Genomic DNA, 18,105 nt, shown 5'->3' with positions numbered 1-18,105 from the left:
CTCAATTCAGAACAAAGAGATCTGTAAAGTTTTGTGTTTTAATTTTATAAATATATATATTCTAAATTCTTCTCCTGAAATATTAAGAGTTTCAAAAAGTTCAAATTTCTAATTAAAAATGACCTAATCAAAAATTAGGGTAGTGTTTGGTTGATGTCTATGAATACGGTGACACATGTTTGCTGTTTGATTTGGTGAGACACAGATTTTTAAAGAATACGAGAGGACACAGATGAATATGGAAACACTAAAGTTGTGTACTTCCAATTTGGTGAGACACAGAGAACAACTTGTGAGACACTGATTTTTTACTCTTTTACCCTTATTAAATTTTTAAAATTCGTCTTCTTATCTCTCCAAACCTTTTTTTTTCTCTTCCTCTTTTATATTCTACAACTAAATTTATCCTTCTATTTTCTTAAAAAAAAATTGTACATTTAATTTTTTTATTTATTTAAATATTGATTAATCTTTGATAAATTATGAGCTTTAAATTTTTATTTTTTTAAGAAAAATTATATATTTAATATTTGAATGATAATTTAAGATGATATTAGAAGAAATAAAAAATTAATGGTGATGATGTACAACATTTGAGGTAATGGGTATATAGTGATGGTGATAAAATTTGTAGTTAAATGAAGGATAATTCAGTCTTTTTTAAATATGTGTGTCTTATTCTTTATTTTTGTCAAACACAATACATAAAAATAAATATTTTATATCTATGTCTTTAATATTTATGTTTTTGTGTCTATGTCTCATCATATACATTAACTAAATGGAACCTAAAATAATGTTCATAGATATATGTTTATTAAAGTAATTTAAGGAAAAAAAAATAGACATAGCATGGTAAAAAAAAATTCATATGTAACACGTGAAATTAAACCGTTCTCCAACACCAATGCGCAATCATATAATCAAAGATGAAGTCATTGATTTAGCCCTTCATGACTTGTATTCAAAGTCAAAGACTCTGGTCAACCATGGAAACGTCCATGAAGGTTCCTATCTACTATCTAGGCTCCACTTTGAGGCGAAAGCCCTCGCTAATCATACCTCCTTCCTCGTTCTTTCTATTAACATGAAAAAAAATTCACACTTTTAATTTCGTTGAGTTAAATATGGATCTTTAAAGTGAAAAAGTTAATAGAATTAGTAAAATAAATAAGTAATTACTTTTAGATTAAGATAATAAAATATATATTTATAAAGATTATAAATTAATAAAAATTAACTTTTTATTTTACTTTACATAATCTAAATTCTTTATTTGCACTTTTATGTATACTATAAGAGAAATACTCACATGATGATATTTTACATAAAAATAATATTATAAATTCTAAATCAACTTTATTAACTCATCTAATAATTCATAATACTATCTTCGGGTGAAGATGTCACCATGACTCATGAGTCATGAGTATCCACCATACTATAAACTATACACACTTTTGATTTGAGTTGGGTGTTACCTAGAATCTACCGAAGATAGCAGTGTATATTACTAACTAACTAATACACATGAGGGTGTCCAAATCCATAGAAAGAGACAAAGCAAGGGGCATGTGAGCGCCACTTAGATTCATTCATCCTTTTCTCTCTCCAATTTCACAACAAAACTAAGCTGTTTCTGCCCTTTCTTCCCTCCTTTTACTTGGTCTCTCATATTCCAAAGACACTTTCACATTACACAAACTCAAATTATTATATTATATATACTATTTGCATTGAAGAAACATGAATTGAGGTTGTTTTTTCATTCCTTCATTTGGCTTCTCATTTTGGTTGGTGAGCTTGAACCTGCATCCTATGCAGCCTCTCAAGTTTCCAAGTGGAGTCTTTCTATTCATGTGGAGGCCATGATTTGAAGAGGCTCTTCTCAGAATCTCACTGCTGAAAAAAAAGGGAACTTTGTCACTTTGTTTAGCTCCCACAAGCTGAAGCTTTCTTTGTGATCAAACTTTATCTGATTCAGTATTTTTAGGATTCGAGGTGAGTTTCATTTTCATGAAAGTTTCTATCTTTTCCTTTTATTTGTTTAAGGGCAACTTATGCTGTTCTGGAATTTGGATTTGAAGACACATATGCCGTTCTTATTTTGTGACTTGTTTTGGGGTTTTGAAATTAACTCATTAGATTGTCCTCATAAACAATTGGCTTACTTCAAATAGGGTTGGATCCTTGAATGATGACCATATTTCATTTCTTAACCGAATTTATGTTCTGGTTATCTGAAAATTAGAGCTGCTGTGAATTATGATAGGGTGGTTAATGTCTTAATGCAAATGCTTGTTATGCCATGTTGCATTTTCAATGAAGAAATTTAGGGAAAATGAGTTGTCCTTCATAAATTGTTGAAGTCTTTGAGATATTTCCTTAAGCTGTGACCTTTAATTGAAGGTGTTATGTTGCTTCTCAATGACCTTTTATGTATGTTTCTCAATTTTTACTTCACTGTTCTGAAAATGCAGTCCAGCTCCAGTCAAGTTTAATTTGCAATGAAGTGTTTTCCATTTAACTATGGAGAGAAAAAGGATGATCCTAAGAACTTTCTATCGCTTTCGGGTCGGTCCAACATGTCTACTTATGTTGAGGGTGAGATGAAGAGATCTGGTTCCGAATTGAATTCTCAGGATGTCTCAGACAACAGCACAGATTCCTTCAGGAGGAATGCATTTCCAAGTATGTCACAGAGACCCAGCAACCTCAGAGTATTCTCTGTATCCGAGCTGAAATCAGCCACGAAGAATTTCAGCCGGTCCGTTATGCTTGGAGAGGGTGGCTTTGGGTGTGTCTACAAGGGACTTATCAAGAGTGCTGATGATCCTTCAAGAAAAATTGAAGTTGCAGTCAAACAACTTGGTAAAAGAGGGATTCAGGCAAGGCTTTTTAACTTCTTATCTTACCTCTATTTCACCTCTTCAAAGTTATACAAATTTGGTTGTTGTTATGTATATATATATATATATATATATATATATATGTATTTGGATTCATTGTGTATGGCATTTTGATGTGTTTTGATATCTAGGGCTTAGTAATTGAACTTTCACTAAGTTGCTTAAAGTAGAACAATATTAGAAGTTACAATAATGGGCTTACTAAGATTCCCTGCCTGCTATACAAGATTGCAATTATGTTATTAGAATTGAGCAGGTCTAATTCAACCCGAAAAGCTAGCTCTGATGTTAAAGGTTACTGAGACTTTATCTCTAGAGTCTATGTGATATGGAACTTTAATGCACCCCTTGACTAAGACAAGGACTTGGAGCGTGAAATTTGATTAACTACAGGACAGGCCATGATAATCTGATACCTTACTATGAATTATTCTATTCCAAAAAGCTATTAGGTAGAAGTATATAAATAATTTTACATTTAGAGTGTGTTACCTTTTTCTGTATTTGTTTCTGTTCATCACAAATTCACAATGTGTTAACCTTGTGTTATTATCTTTTTGGCTTTATAGGGTCATAGGGAATGGGTTACAGAAGTGAATGTTCTAGGCATAGTTGAGCATCCTAATCTTGTGAAACTAGTTGGATACTGTGCCGAAGACGATGAAAGAGGAATCCAGCGGCTTCTAGTTTACGAATACATGCCAAAAAGAAGTGTTGAACATCATTTATCCCCTAGATCAGAGACTCCTTTACCATGGAGCATGAGATTGAAGATAGCTCAAGATGCAGCTCGTGGCTTAACATACCTGCATGAGGAAATGGATTTTCAGGTATAGCCAAAAAGATAGCATATAATTTCCCATTGTGTAAATTTTTCACTTTGGTCCGCGACTTTGTAAGCATATAATGTCTCATATACAAAGTCAAGGACCAAAATGAAGCAGTAACTAGCTAAACTGAAAGATAGTCAAATGTGTTATGCACCTTGTAGTTCTTGTGCTAACTATCTATGTGTGGCATATTTAGATCATTTTCAGAGATTTCAAATCTTCAAATATCCTTCTGGATGAGGAGTGGAATGCAAAGCTATCTGACTTTGGTTTAGCAAGATTGGGACCATCTGATGGATTAACTCATGTCTCAACTGCGGTATGACCATGTTTATCAACCTATAATTTCATATATTTAATCCACTCTTCACCATAAACAGAGATTTTATTGATTTTGATCTTTGCATAAGCAGAAACAGAGAAGATACATGAATAATTATATCTTTTTAACAATAACAAATATTCTTAAATGGTTGGTGTGTCAATCAGGTAGTAGGAACAATGGGGTATGCAGCTCCTGAATATGTTCAAACCGGCCGACTCACCTCAAAGAGTGATGTATGGAGCTACGGTGTCTTCCTTTATGAACTCATTACCGGCAGGCGCCCCATCGATAGGAACCGGCCCAAGGCCGAGCAGAATCTGTTGGAATGGATAAGGCCATACCTCTCAGATAGTAGGAAATTTCAAATAATATTGGATCCAAGACTTGAGAGGAAGCACCTCTTAAATTCGGCACTGAGACTAGCCAGAGTAGCTAACCAATGCTTGGTTAGAAATCCGAAGAACCGGCCTAAGATGAGTGAGGTGTTAGAAATGCTGAACCGGATCATGGATTCTTATGTAAATGCCAATCCACAGGCACCATTGAGCTTTGTAGAATCAATAGAAGCTTCCCATGACACTGAAATAAACAAGAAGAAAAGGTTCATTATGGATATAAAATCTGCAGATTGTAGTAATTGGTTTAGGATGTGGAGACCAAAGGTTATAAGAGCATGTTGATTATTATATTCTTAGCTTTTAAGCCAATCAAATAACCCTATGAATTTGAAGCAACATTTTCTTTGTTACTCTTCATCATCTCCTCTAACAAAGTGTACATAGCTGCCATAAAGTTCTACACTTACCATATGAGTGGGTTCTGCATTATTCAAGAAATTTTAGAAAATTCTAAGGATGCTACTCTACCAATGTTTCTATATGGATGTATAATTGTACATTATTGAATGAGCTGAGTTATATGCAAAGAAATATTATATAGATAATCTATTTTTCATATACCTCAAAGAAGCTCTATCATAATTTCTATTTGATTTGTATAGATTTTACAGGTTAATTTCATGAATATGGGTTTAAATTTTTTGTAAGTTAAAAAAAATATATATATGAATTTATATGAGTTTTTTTACAGATTATGATTTTTATATATCATTTCAGCCATTCATTTTGGTGAATTACACCAACTAAATAACCATCATAGAACTAACCTTATTTTGTAAATTAAACACCGTAATAATAAGATTCAATATTAACATGAAAGTTTTAGCTGTCTTCTAGCATCATTATTATATCATATAAAATATATTCCACTCATCATCCAACTTGTTTATATATGTGTGTATTATGTCAAAGATGTGTAAACATCAACTCTGACGTTAAGATCACACGAGATTTATTTTCGGTAAAAACTCATGTGCAGTCGACTTCACATGAAGTTGATATTTGAGAGCCGTTAGATGATTTAACTGATTTGACTAAATTTTTATCTAACGACTCTTAGATATCAACTTCACCCGAATTTTCACCTTTATTTTCAATCTAAATTATTTTATTGCATGAATAAAGCCAATAAAATGGTGGCTTTTTCTTTTCTATGAGTGATTTGAAGGGTAGAAAATATATGTGGAAATTTTATGGTGGAGGTTGAAGAGAAGGATTGGATTGGAACAAAATATTTGACTGAATCGGATAGGATAAGGATATGCATAATAAAATGCTTGACTATAATAACTATTGGATTATTGTGGTGGCAGAAAATTATTAAATAAAGAAAAGCCCTATAATTAATTTTGGGAAATCAAAATAAATTAGAATAAAGAAGACAACTATTATATTTTTTAGTTATTATTTACTAGTAATTACAAAATTTGCCTCAATAAGATTTATTTTTAAAGAATAACCTCTATCACTAAAAAAATGAGTACCTGAATGTGACACTCCAAAAAATAGGTTTAATTATAGAAAACTAATTAAAACCTTTAGTGCATCACACGCGTATTTAACTATTTATATTGAAGTCCATAAAATAAAATAAAAACTAATGTGTAATATATAACTTAGGTAACAAGTTTTTGTGGCACAATTAGTCCATTACTATGAGCTGGATTTTTCTGACCTTAATCATTCCAAAAAGCCGACTTTATTAGGTTTCTATATGTAATTATAGAAAAAGACTCGTAATAAAAAAACAACCAAACCCTGCAAGCTAGGTTGCATGCTTCCAAGGTCACGTTTCATGGAAAAAACAAATGAAAAGTTATTTATTAATTTTATGGACAACCTAAATTCATATATTAGTTATCAGATTATGTATAATCATGTTATTATATTATTGTATTAGTCACTATCATCTTAAATTTATATTGTAGTATGTTTTAATCTATATATCATCATAATATTTTAATTATTGTGATATATTCTTTATTTATATTTATTTTGAAAAATTGTATCTTCTCAATTCCCACATCAATTTATTGGACAATCCTCCACCAATCGCAGCCGTTGATTCAGGTACCTTCATCACTCAGTAATCAATCTGAACCGTACGTTCTCTCATTCCCTCAAATCCAACGTTCAATGATGCAGATGATTGAAGTTTCCAACCACAAAATTTAATTTTGATGCTTTAAGCATCATAAGTAGTCATTTGGGTCGGAGATTCTAAGATTTTAATGTTATAAATTTTAGGATTCTAAGGAAAATGCCGCTAAAATCAGAAAAGTTGTGATTTTTTTTTTCTTCAAAATAGTACAAAACCAACGAAGGTGTTCGACATTTAACGGCGTGGCAAACTGTATATAAAGGCTTCAAGTACACACTTTTATGTCCTATTTTTGTTAGCTCAAAACACCATCAATATGAATGTTCAACGCATCGTATGGTCATAGCCATCTTCCTTTGTAATTTTTCATAACTACACAGTGGTTTTCTGTGAAGGTCCCTTGAACAAACAGGACTTGGAGTTTTTCTGAGCTGGGTTGGAGCTGAATCCAAGGTACGGAAGCTTCTCAAATATGTTACTTTTTTTATATATATAAAAAGTTTTCTTAGTTGATTGGTTATGTTGCTCAGTCTGTGGGTGCTGTTGTTATTGGATCATTTGTTGTTTGTGTTGCAAAGTTGGAACCTTTCCTTTTTGAGCTTATTTGGGTTCGTTTTGGATTGGTACAACTCATAAGGATTAGTCTCAAGGTAGACTTTGGATTTTCTTTTTCTTATTTGTGTATTTTATTCATTTTGTTTTTTTGAGGTCACCTCAAATTTCTATCATGGTTTATTTTGTTGATATTGAAGTTGTGTGATGTAGAAATGGAGTCAATAGGAATAAGAAGTTTGTGAATATTGTATTTTCCTTTTGTAGCATATAGAGACTGTAAGTGATAGTTTTGGTTAAAGAGGATCAAATTTTAAGGTAAAGAGAATTTGTGAAGTTGACTTTGGGTGTTGGTGGAAGTTTAGGAGGATATGTACGGCAAAGATGCTTGATCTCAAATACAATCAATGAAATAGATGATTAATGGTTGCTGATTTTGTGTTTTAACTTTTAACTTTGAGAGGAAGAATTTGTGCCTGTATTTTATTGCCTTTTTTTTTCCTTTTAAATAAATAAAGAGCTTATGATGTAGTTAATTTGACTCATAATATCTGGTTTAATGATTATACCCCATGTCATAAGTATTTTCATGAATAGCATGTCTTTGTATTCATTAATTATTACAGCTGAAGCTTCAAACTCTTGATGTTCAAGCTTATTTTGGCAGGTGTATTATTTGCTGCTACAAAACCATTTCAACATTTTCGTATAGAAGACTTTTCAGATCTTTCTGTTACTACTTGAAAATGGGTTTATATGAGCATTCGGATGTTATTCAGTGGGGTATTGATTTTCTTGATGGTGACAATGGTTACTGTCCTGGATACTATAGTAATGCTTATCAATATGATAATGGTGATGCCTATACTGAACACTGCTACCATAGCCATTATGATCCCTATATTGGAGACTGCTCCTTCCGTAGCCATTATGATGCCGAAGAAAGTAACCAAGTGGAGAATGATGAGATCATTGCACGTACTCTTCAGGAAGAGTTTCAACAGCTACAGATTGCTGAGCAATCAAGACAGTCGCAAGCAGAAGAACAGCAGTTCCCTGTATCTGATTATTGGCCTAATACACCAACTGGGAACTATTGTACACCAGGTATGGTTAAAGGACTTGTGCTTGTTCATGTTAGATGTTTTTCTTGTTGAATGAAGTTGGTTAGTTTATTCAGATATGTTATTTATGCAGGTCATGACTATACTCACGAAGAAGTTAATGGCGTAGGAACTTCTTATTCATGTTATAGTCCTCATGAAGTGACAGGATACTCATTGGAGCAAACAGACAAATATCCCTTTGATGATGAAATTGAGAAGAGATTGAGTCAGATGGATCCAATTCGTGTATGTGTTTCTTCTCATGCTTGTGTGGATTCATTTTTGAATCACCTAGTGTATCAATTAAATAAAATCTCAGTGCCTTTGGATGTTCATTTTAGTAAAAAACAACTTTGCTTTTTAACTTGTTAGCTTAGTTGATGTCAAGGTTGAAATTCAGTTCAAACGATTGTTGCTAAGTTTTATTGTGGAATTTGGAAGCAGTTATTCCTACTTATGGTTTGAGTTAGTGGTAATTTTTGACATGTTGGTTTGTCCAATCCCTCAGTTTAAGAAATACTATTCCCTGTTGATTTTCTTACCCTCATGATGAAATTTGTATGTTAATGCGGTATGATTTTAAAATTGTTTTTCCACTATTGTGTAGCATGTTCCAAGAATAAATGGAGAAATTCCTTCTATTGATGAAGCAACTTCGGATCATCAGAGGCTTCTAGATAGGTATACTACCTTTGATCTATTTTATTTGTCATGGTCATATATCAACTACGAGTATGTGGTTGATTTTCAAATTCTATCCTTTACACAATAGTTTAATCACACCCAACATCAATAGAGTGGTTTGGTTGGATATGAAATTTCAGGAAGTGTATTTCAGTTCAAAAAAAGAAAGAAAAAATAAGTTTAGACTGGCTGACAGAACAATTCATTTTGTGTAACATTGTCTTTTATTAGGCATATACTCAACATGCCATATGTATTGATACTTTTAAACAGATTGCAGTTATTCGACTTTGTGGAGCATCAGGTTCAAGGTGATGGCAATTGTCAGGTATGATGCTTTAATTTTAATGTTCATTCAATGTTAGATAACATCTTCCATATTTCAAATAGTAAAATATTTTAAATTCCTGACCAGTTTCGTGCATTATCCGATCAACTATATAACACGCCTGATCACCATGAGCTTGTGAGACAAGAAGTTGTGAACCAGCTGAGATCACATCGAGAGATTTACGAGGGATATGTTCCCATGGAGTATGGTGCTTATTTGGAGAAGATGTCTAAGTAAGAATCCAGTTTCTTCCTCTATAATTTCTTAAAGGGTAACCAATAACTCCTTTTACTTAAATTGTTAATGAAACCAGGAGTGGTGAATGGGGGGATCATGTCACTCTTCAAGCGGCTGCAGATTCGGTATTAGTCTTGCAACTTCAATATTTATGTTCCACTGTGACAGATATTTGCTTGGCCAAAGTTTTCATGAATTAGTACTTTGACCATTTGAACTTTAATGTAGTTTAGGCTTGGAGTTTTCAAGTTTCTTCATGATTAACAATTACTATGATATTGTCATTTCTAAATCTTCTAGAGATTGAATGCTCAATTTGCCTGGCAGCAACCAATTGTCATTCCTACTTAATAAAATGCATGGACCAGTTACCGATTTTTAAACATTATTCGACCATGACACTAGAACACAGGATGAATCCTTTTTGAAAGAAACCATTCATAAAATTTCAATCATTGTGAAGTTCATAATAATACTTGAAGTTACCAGTGGTGTGATATGCATTTTTACTTACTATTGCGCAGCTCTGAAATTTTGTTCCTTGTGTTTTATTTTTTCAGTATTGTGTAAGAATTTTTGTGATGACTTCTTTCAAGGATACTTGTTGCATAGAGATTGTTCCTCATTTTGAGAAACAAAAAGGAGGTAAGATATTATTCTTAATTCTCTTCATCTCACATTGTTTCTTAAAATCTTTCCGAACAATTCGACATAGTTTTCGACCTCAATGGTACTTCAGAAATAGCAAATGATTCTAAATGCAACGTTTATATTCTTCTGTCTGTTTCTATTGCATGGATTTTCCTTATGTAGAAATCCAGAAACCTAGATGTGTAAATTTTTGAATAAATTACCATCATTGAACAACATATTGTATTAAAATTTAATACTAGCTGTACAAATTTTCCATTTTTTAAGGAATAATTATTTTAGGACCTCTTTTTCTGTTGTTCACCTTCATATACCTTAATCAAATTGAAAACTGTGTTTTTATTGCAGTGATTTTCATCAGCTTTTGGGCAGAGGTGCATTACAACTCAATCTATCCTCAAGGAGGTACATTTTTAACAAAACTTTCATCCTTTTGGATCAGAATTTGATCAAATTACTTGGGATTTATGGAATTAAATTACTATGAATGGCTAAGCTTAACATGTATTGTATTAAACTATTGATCCAGATATACCTTCAATTGAATCAAGAAGGAAGAAAAGGTGGTGGAACTTTGGGACTAGGCATTAAGATTGTGTAGCAACAAATTATTTGGTGCCACTCTCCCTTTTAGACCAATGGATTTCTGTATTCAAATTCATCATCTAAGGGTCGCCTCAGGAGAAATCATTGCATGCTTTGAGCACAGTAAATGCATATTTTAGGAACATTACAATGTTTTTAAAAGTTTAATACTATACGAATATACCCAGAACAAAGAATTATAGATGATCATAAAATATGTAATAAATGTGCTCCAAAACCATATAAGTATTTCTCGTTGTACAGGAGCAAGAACTTTTTGTGGTGCTATAGTATAACCTTCATGTGCCACATTTCTGAATAAATCAATTTGATTTTCCTCCTTATTAACAATATAATCTGGGCCTGCACCTATGAACATTTCACATTTTGGATACTTCTATAAGGTGAATGATTGATTCGTACTAGTTTGTTTTCACATTGGTCCACGGATACATTCAAAAATATAATATATATATTAGCATCATAACAGATCTTCTTCCTATTTTCTTCAATTCAAATCTTAAAAAGAGCTCCAAAGAGTAGATAGATAGTTCACTTCGGATGTTCATATTGATAAATAATCATTATATTCATAAGGTTTTTAAATCATTTACATAGCTATCTTAGTATCTTACCCTTCTTTATGTAAGATAAGGAAACAATAAAAAAAAATAATGAGAAAGACACTAGCAGTAGTAGTAGCTAAACACCTCTAACATTGATCCCCACCCAACACTAAAAACTAACCTTAAAATAAAATCATTTTAAAAAAACCCTAAAATCTAAAACCCACAAAAACATCCACATATTAATCTCGTACGCTCCGAAGCTAAAAATAAAAAATAATAATAAAAATTAAAAAGCTCTTATTATCATTGATCGCTGAGAGCCTCCTCGTGCTGCGATTCATCCGCCGTGGCCGGCTGCAACAGCAACGACGTGAACGGCATGTATCGGTGACCGTTCACCGAGGCGTACTCCATTCCTGGAGGAGGCTGGCAGAGGTCGAGTCGGCAGCTCGGCCACTGACTCCCGCCGGCGCAGACCATCGTCGGGGTGGCGGATGCAGACGGCTGGACACGGCACGAAACAGAGGGAGCTGAGGATGTGACGGCGGCGGCGGAGGAAGAGACCGGGGCGGCAGGGACGGTACCTGTGCCGGTTGCGGCGATGATGGATGGCTCAGCGTGGCGGAGGAGCCACTCGATGGTTTCGCCGTCGGAGCGGTGGCCGAGCTCGCGTGTGAGCTGAAAGATCCGGGCGGCGCAGAGCGGCGGCATGCGAACGCGGCGGCCGCGGCCGTTGACCTTGGTGTGGCGGTCCTTGTTGGAGCGTGATGAAGTCGTGGATAATGCGCCGGCGCCGGAGGCTTTCCTGAGGGCGACGCCGGTGGTAGTGGTTGTGGTGGTGACGGTGGAGGAAATAGGAAGAGGTTCTGGTTGGGAAAATTGCTGATGGAGAACTATTTCGGAGCTCATGTTATTTGAAGGGGGAAAAAGGTGAGATTTTTAGGGTTTTAGAGAGAGAAGGGGATTGAAAAGTGAAAGTGAGACGATGATGATGGATTGGATTCCAGTGACCCCACAAAAGGGGAGATAATGTTTATATACCTCCCTTCAATTCAGGCCTGTGGGTCCTGTCCAGTGGGCCTCACACTTTTTTTTTTTTACTCCTCTTTATAACAAAACTCTGTTAAAAATTGTATTTAAAAATAAATTATACACCAAAATTATTTAAAATATATATTAAAAATTAACTATTAAACTAATTATCAATATAAAATATATATTAAAAATAAATTAAATAATATATATTTATACATAAATATATAATAACTGATTTAGTCATTAATTTTTAATATTCACATCACATTTTTGCATTGATATTTATACACATTTTTTTTGGTAACTGATTTTAAAAACAAAAAGTGTTGCATACAACAAATACAAGGTCATTCTAGCTAAAAGGAGCAAGACAATATGTCCATAATCACATTACATGGATATTAGTAGGATCAGATGAATTTTTTAATTCTAGATGCTGGACACCAGATTTGGATTGAATATTTCCTCTGAAAATTCAAACCATGTACCATTCATTACAATGGATATTAGAATTAATGAAAATGGATTTATTTTTTCAAATAAGTTTGGTGAATCTCAAACCATTAAAATACTTTCATTTTAGTTCTTCTCTTTACTCAATTTATCAATTGTCTTATCGTTTATAAAAAAATTTAAATAATTAAATTTATTATTGTTAATTACAGACTTTTATGTAAAAATATAAAATTAAAATTTACTAAAATTAATTTTAAAATTTTTTACTGATAATAATATTAACAAATATACATAACTACATCCATATTTTAAAGTGTAAGTACAATCATGTAAGTACTATTGTGAAGGTGTAACATGTTCCACTTTCTTATAAGTATAAAATACTGTACGAATGATGAAATGTACCAGAGGATAAGGTTACTTAAAATTTACTAATGTTGTTTGCATCACAATTTCCCAAATGGTCAACATGTCAGTTGACTCACCAAACCTGAGACAAAACCACCTGAACTCCACGCTTTTCTATGTCCCAACTGTCCCATCTCTTTCACAAAATCATTTTACTTGTGCTAAAAATTAGTAATACTTGTATAATTAGATTAATTAAAATTGATTTACACTAGTCAAAATCTTTTACACCTTCATTTAGCTATACCAATTCTTTTCAATAATTATTTAAATAATACAGATGAAAAATAGTTATTTTTATTCACAATTAAATACGTATAAAATTATTTTATATTAGTAGTATATTAAAATTAAATTTATATTTAAATACATTAATCTAATCTAATCAAACATATATATTAAAATCTAGTGATAAATATTCAAGCAATTTTTAATTAAACTAACAAAAACGCATGAAAAAAAATATATGAAACTTAGCCCACATTCAAGAGTGAAGAAAAGGCCCATAAGGGTGGCCCAAAATAAGCCCAATGGAAGATTTTGTATCATCGTCATCATGATTCATAGGCATTAATGAAAAAAAGAACAACCTAATCCGTTGAAACAAAATAGAAGAGCAAAATCTGAGGTCTGAAATAAGCTACGAAGACTTTAGCTTCTGCTTTATCTATATTATCCATAACACAATACTCACATACAGCTTCTACTTCTACTTCTACTTCTACTTCAACACAATGAATCAAGCAACAACACAATCCAACTTACTACTTGCTACTACTACTAGTAGTTTAGTACTATGATATGATTTCTTAGTACTTTCAATTTCAGTTATGGAATCTGTAACAAACATGTTTTGTTCCTCTTCACCTTTTCCTTCTAGAGCTTTTCATTGCAACAATTCACCTCCTTCTTCTCCTCCAGGTACTGTTTATCACAATTCAGTTGCTATGTCAATTTACATTCTGAATTCCACATATATATTATATTCTGAAAGCAACATCGTAATGTTTTGTTGTTTGTGGATAGGAATAAATGTTAGTGTTATCTTAAGGGTGAAAAAAAACAGCTAGTAATCTATGTTAGTGTTATTTTTGTCTTCTTAGTTCTTACTATTACTTACTTCAGTGTTTACCTGATCTCTGTACTTTAATTTACCAAGGCTAGTTTAATTTATGCAATGTGCATTTTCTATTTGTTCCGCTGGAGCTCAAGAACCCTTGCTCTATTTGTGCCATCTTGGCTATTGTGTTGACTGTTAAGTGAAAAGAGAGAAAATAATTGACTCGGTTCAATTTGCAAGTGTCTTAATGCATTTGATTTTGCTAATTTGTGGATGTGATTTACTCCTAATTTTCACCTAAACCTTCCTTTTTGTGTACTCCTAATGCATTTGTGTGAGTTGAAATTGTCTTCTTACATGCTTGTGCTCTTTAATGTGCAGTTTTGACTCTCCGCGAACAGGTCGGCCTCACATTTTCCTCTTGTTCTTCTAGCATTTCAGCACAGCAATTTCCTACCTCGGTTCTTTTACAAGAGCCGCGTGATGAATATAAATCTCTTTTGCACATGTATAAGGACGAAAAGACGTCTCAGGTCTAGATTTTGTTGATATACTTTTACATTTTGGTATAATGTAATAATCCCTTCTGGTTACATGAAATTCACTGACTTGTTCTTAAAATTAAATGTGAGGCAGATGGATAGTGCCCTGGTTGATGAAGAGAATGACACTGCCACTGCTGATCAATTAGTGCATGATTTTAGGAAGCAATTGCATGTTTGGTCTCATTTACAGAACATGTAAGATATGAAATTTCTTTTTCAATCTTTTATGTTTAGGTTGTGTTTGTTTATGCTTCTCAAATTTGTGTAATTTATTGGGATAAGCTTCTCAAAGAATTAGAATGAGAAAATTTTGAATTGGCAAGCTCGGAGCTGCTATTGCTTTTTGTCTCAAAATTAATGAAGACCTTGGTGTATAAATGGTCTATTGTAGATTGAGTTCTTCGGGAATAGAAGAAATTGCTGCCTCTTCGACTACAGAACGTGTCGCTCTTGACTCTGAGAGGCTGGCAGATGACTTGCAATGTAATGCAGTTTCTCTTGCTATGAAAGCGTTGTCAGCATCAAAACAAGCGGCCTCAGTAGTTGAAGACTTGAAATCACTTAAAGCTGATGATGATGAATCTCTTCATTTTGGGTTAGTTCTATCTTTTTAGTTGACTCTAACACCCTTCATACAATTTTCATGTTTATGTTTATAGGTCAAATTTGTTTGGAGTGTAATGCTTAAATTCTTCCATTCTCCTCCACACTAGTTTGGATGTCCCTTCGCTTCGAAGCAACAAAACTGTGAGGTCAACACGACTTCTAGAGAGACGATCAAAACAAAGAAAAGCGCCAAAGTCTAGAGCTAAGGATGATGAAACTTACCTTCCAAGAAAGGATAATGCTCAAGGAAGACTACGCGTAGAGAAGAAAATAAATGCAGAACTGAACCAAAATGATGCCCTGCACATGTTCTTGTGGGGTCCTGACACAAAGCAACTTTTGACACTTGAAGAAGAGTCTCAGTTGATTTCTCAGATACAGGTGTTACACTCAATTTCCTAATATCTTTCTTTTTAACATATGATATGCTCTATTAAGGATTTAAGGCATTTATATTACCTAAATGTGCATAATGTAATAGGACTTAATGAGATTAGAAGAAGTGAAAACCAGGCTTCAGTCTCAGTTTGGGAGGGAACCAACTGTCATAGAGTTGGCTGAGGGTACGGGACTTAGCTGCCGAACGCTGCAGATGCAGATTCATTGTGGTAACAGAAGCAGAGAAAAGCTGATACAAGCTAATTTACGCATGGTAGTTCATATTGCGAAAAATTATCTGGGTCGCGGCCTTAGCCTCCAGGACTTATTACAGGTAATCTTGAAGAAATTAAACATGTTCCTTCCTCCATGGTAAAGGCTTGTTTCCATTTTAATTTAATAGTGCTGCAATCATATCTTTTAGGAGGGAAGTATGGGTCTAATGAGGAGTATTGAGAAGTTTAAACCACAAGTTGGCTGCCGTTTCAGTACTTATGCATACTGGTGGATAAGGCAATCAATCCGAAAAGCCATATTCAAACATTCCCGGACAATCCGTTTGCCGGTAAGCTTGGTTGTCTCAGTTTAAGCTTTCGCCTTCTGATTAGAAATGATATGTTGCCCAAACATCAATTCTATTCCTCTGTTTATCCAGGAAAACATATATATCCTTTTAGGAAAGATATCTGAGGCAAAGAAACTATACATGCAAGAAGGAAATCTAGAACCAACCAAGGAAGAATTAGCATTGAGGGTAGGGATTACACGAGAGAAAATCGACCATTTGCTATATGTTGCAAGAAATCCAGTTTCTATGCAGCAAACTGTCTGGGCAGACCAAGCTACAACTTACCAGGTATTTTGTAGTAGCTAATGCCATTTTTATTTTGATATCATGTTACTTCTTAAGAGCTTAAAAAAATGCAGCAGTTGCATCAATATTTACAGCGTTTTCAATGGTTGAATGTTGTACTAAGGATCTTGGAGAATTAACCACCTCTCTGTTATAATATCAGGAAATTACAGCAGACACCACAATTGAGACCCCAAACACGACAGTTGAAAAACAACTAATGAGACGGCATGTGCTCAGCCTCCTACGTAACTTACGCCCAAAGGAAAGGAAGATCATCCGCCTAAGATTTGGCATTGAGGATGGCCAACAGAAATCTTTATCAGAAATCGGAGAAATATTTGGTTTGTCTAAGGAAAGAGTCCGTCAGTTGGAGAGTCGAGCATTGTTCAAGCTTAGACAGTGTCTGGTGAGTCAAGGTCATGATGTTTACTCAGACTTGCTTGTATAGAACCATGGCCTGCACACTTTTTCTAGCTACGTTTTTTTATAGCAGTAATAGCTAGGTGACGTTTGGTAAATGAATATCCAAGTGTTATAAAGGTGAGGCTTATGTTAATATTGTTTCCACAGATAATTGTTGTATTTAGCATTAATAATAAATGGTTCATTTGTTTAAATATCAGTTTCATAATGATAACAAGATTTAATGATTTACGACATACAATACTACTAATGTCAATCAAGTGACACTACTAAATCAACGAGGTTGAAGCAACATGGCGAGTTCAACATCCGAATCATCAGTGATATAATATGCGCTAAGAGGGTAACTATCCTTCATCTCCACTTTGAAACGACGAAGAGTGAATAACTGTTGAGGAATTGCCCAATACTTCTCAACTTTCCTGCGCAGGTCGCTTACCTTATCCGTTTCTCTCACCCTCACATAACCATTGCTACCGTTGAACTTCACCAGAACATGTAGTTTCAGGTCCGGTGGCTCTGGCGTAACGGTTAGGATCAGTGTTGTATCATAACGGAATCCATAGTCCCTAATGCGTGCTTCATCTTTGAGCTTTGTGTCTTGATACCATAAGGCTTGCCTATGTATGCCTACTCCTAACTTCTCCTCAATCTTATCTTTCAAATCAAGAATAGTTTCATTTGGATACATATCTATCTCAGGCACTATTTGTGCACCAGCTATCTTGAATAACACCATAGTTTCAGAGGGGAAAAATTGAGCAAATTTTGTTAATATTTTCTTTTTAATAGCTGCAATAAATATGACATTTTATAGGCTGCATGTGAAAATTGAGATGTCAAACTAACAGAGTCACAAATCCTTTGTTGTTTGGGCATGTACGTAGTATGTGTTGTGATCTTTATGATAGATTGGTTGATATACCATCTCATTTTATTTTTGTGATCTGAGTCTCTAATGAATATATATGTAAATGTTGGACAAGAAACAATAATGGCATATACTTCACATCCATGACATTTTCATGGTAGTATGTAGCAACTAGTAAGAGGTAGCTAG

General features: G+C 33.7%; 4 protein-coding genes across 4 annotated transcripts; 3 read left to right on the top strand and 1 right to left on the bottom strand.

Annotated features, from left to right (window-relative positions):
* Nucleotides 1-1,537: 1,537 nt before the first annotated feature.
* On the top strand, nucleotides 1,538-5,136 carry LOC130961455 (serine/threonine-protein kinase PCRK1-like). The gene is made up of 5 exons (XM_057887353.1): nucleotides 1,538-2,001; nucleotides 2,481-2,888; nucleotides 3,479-3,739; nucleotides 3,936-4,058; nucleotides 4,229-5,136. Exons 2-5 carry the CDS (start codon nucleotides 2,508-2,510, stop codon nucleotides 4,742-4,744), a joined length of 1,281 nt encoding a protein of 426 aa, XP_057743336.1. The 5' UTR covers nucleotides 1,538-2,001; nucleotides 2,481-2,507; the 3' UTR covers nucleotides 4,745-5,136.
* Nucleotides 5,137-6,717: 1,581 nt separating this feature from the next.
* Nucleotides 6,718-11,065, top strand: LOC130961169 (OVARIAN TUMOR DOMAIN-containing deubiquitinating enzyme 12). Its single transcript, XM_057886903.1, has 10 exons — nucleotides 6,718-7,016; nucleotides 7,770-8,222; nucleotides 8,313-8,467; nucleotides 8,829-8,902; nucleotides 9,179-9,233; nucleotides 9,321-9,469; nucleotides 9,550-9,598; nucleotides 10,034-10,118; nucleotides 10,473-10,529; nucleotides 10,654-11,065. Exons 2-10 carry the CDS (start codon nucleotides 7,862-7,864, stop codon nucleotides 10,713-10,715), a joined length of 1,047 nt encoding a protein of 348 aa, XP_057742886.1. The 5' UTR covers nucleotides 6,718-7,016; nucleotides 7,770-7,861; the 3' UTR covers nucleotides 10,716-11,065.
* A 212-nt stretch (nucleotides 11,066-11,277) lies between these two features.
* On the bottom strand, nucleotides 11,278-12,272 carry LOC130961170 (transcription factor TCP11-like). The gene has a single exon (XM_057886904.1). It carries the CDS (start codon nucleotides 12,185-12,187, stop codon nucleotides 11,582-11,584), a length of 606 nt encoding a protein of 201 aa, XP_057742887.1. The 5' UTR covers nucleotides 12,188-12,272; the 3' UTR covers nucleotides 11,278-11,581.
* A 1,497-nt stretch (nucleotides 12,273-13,769) lies between these two features.
* On the top strand, nucleotides 13,770-17,239 carry LOC130960276 (RNA polymerase sigma factor sigF, chloroplastic). The gene is made up of 9 exons (XM_057885643.1): nucleotides 13,770-14,098; nucleotides 14,619-14,770; nucleotides 14,874-14,977; nucleotides 15,174-15,377; nucleotides 15,496-15,769; nucleotides 15,870-16,100; nucleotides 16,191-16,331; nucleotides 16,422-16,622; nucleotides 16,783-17,239. Exons 1-9 carry the CDS (start codon nucleotides 14,008-14,010, stop codon nucleotides 17,068-17,070), a joined length of 1,686 nt encoding a protein of 561 aa, XP_057741626.1. The 5' UTR covers nucleotides 13,770-14,007; the 3' UTR covers nucleotides 17,071-17,239.
* The last annotated feature ends 866 nt before the right edge of the window (nucleotides 17,240-18,105 follow it).

Source organism: Arachis stenosperma, chromosome 2 (assembly GCF_014773155.1).
Source record: "Arachis stenosperma cultivar V10309 chromosome 2, arast.V10309.gnm1.PFL2, whole genome shotgun sequence".
Taxonomy (NCBI): Eukaryota; Viridiplantae; Streptophyta; class Magnoliopsida; order Fabales; family Fabaceae; genus Arachis; species Arachis stenosperma.
This window is presented reverse-complemented; position numbering and strand designations above follow the sequence as displayed.

Excerpts from the sequence above, each read along its gene's own strand:
- LOC130961455 (XM_057887353.1), top strand. The coding sequence starts at position 2,508 with ATGAAGTGTTTTCCATTTAACTATGGAGAGAAAAAGGATGATCCTAAG. Across the intron at positions 2,889-3,478 it reads TTGGTAAAAGAGGGATTCAG|GGTCATAGGGAATGGGTTAC; the intron begins GCAAGGCTTTTT and ends TTGGCTTTATAG. Across the intron at positions 4,059-4,228 it reads TAACTCATGTCTCAACTGCG|GTAGTAGGAACAATGGGGTA; the intron begins GTATGACCATGT and ends TGTGTCAATCAG.
- LOC130961169 (XM_057886903.1), top strand. The coding sequence starts at position 7,862 with ATGGGTTTATATGAGCATTCGGATGTTATTCAGTGGGGTATTGATTTT. Across the intron at positions 8,468-8,828 it reads GTCAGATGGATCCAATTCGT|CATGTTCCAAGAATAAATGG; the intron begins GTATGTGTTTCT and ends ACTATTGTGTAG. Across the intron at positions 9,234-9,320 it reads AAGGTGATGGCAATTGTCAG|TTTCGTGCATTATCCGATCA; the intron begins GTATGATGCTTT and ends ATTCCTGACCAG.
- LOC130961170 (XM_057886904.1), bottom strand. The coding sequence starts at position 12,187 with ATGAGCTCCGAAATAGTTCTCCATCAGCAATTTTCCCAACCAGAACCT.
- LOC130960276 (XM_057885643.1), top strand. The coding sequence starts at position 14,008 with ATGGAATCTGTAACAAACATGTTTTGTTCCTCTTCACCTTTTCCTTCT. Across the intron at positions 14,099-14,618 it reads ACCTCCTTCTTCTCCTCCAG|TTTTGACTCTCCGCGAACAG; the intron begins GTACTGTTTATC and ends TTTAATGTGCAG. Across the intron at positions 14,771-14,873 it reads AGGACGAAAAGACGTCTCAG|ATGGATAGTGCCCTGGTTGA; the intron begins GTCTAGATTTTG and ends AATGTGAGGCAG.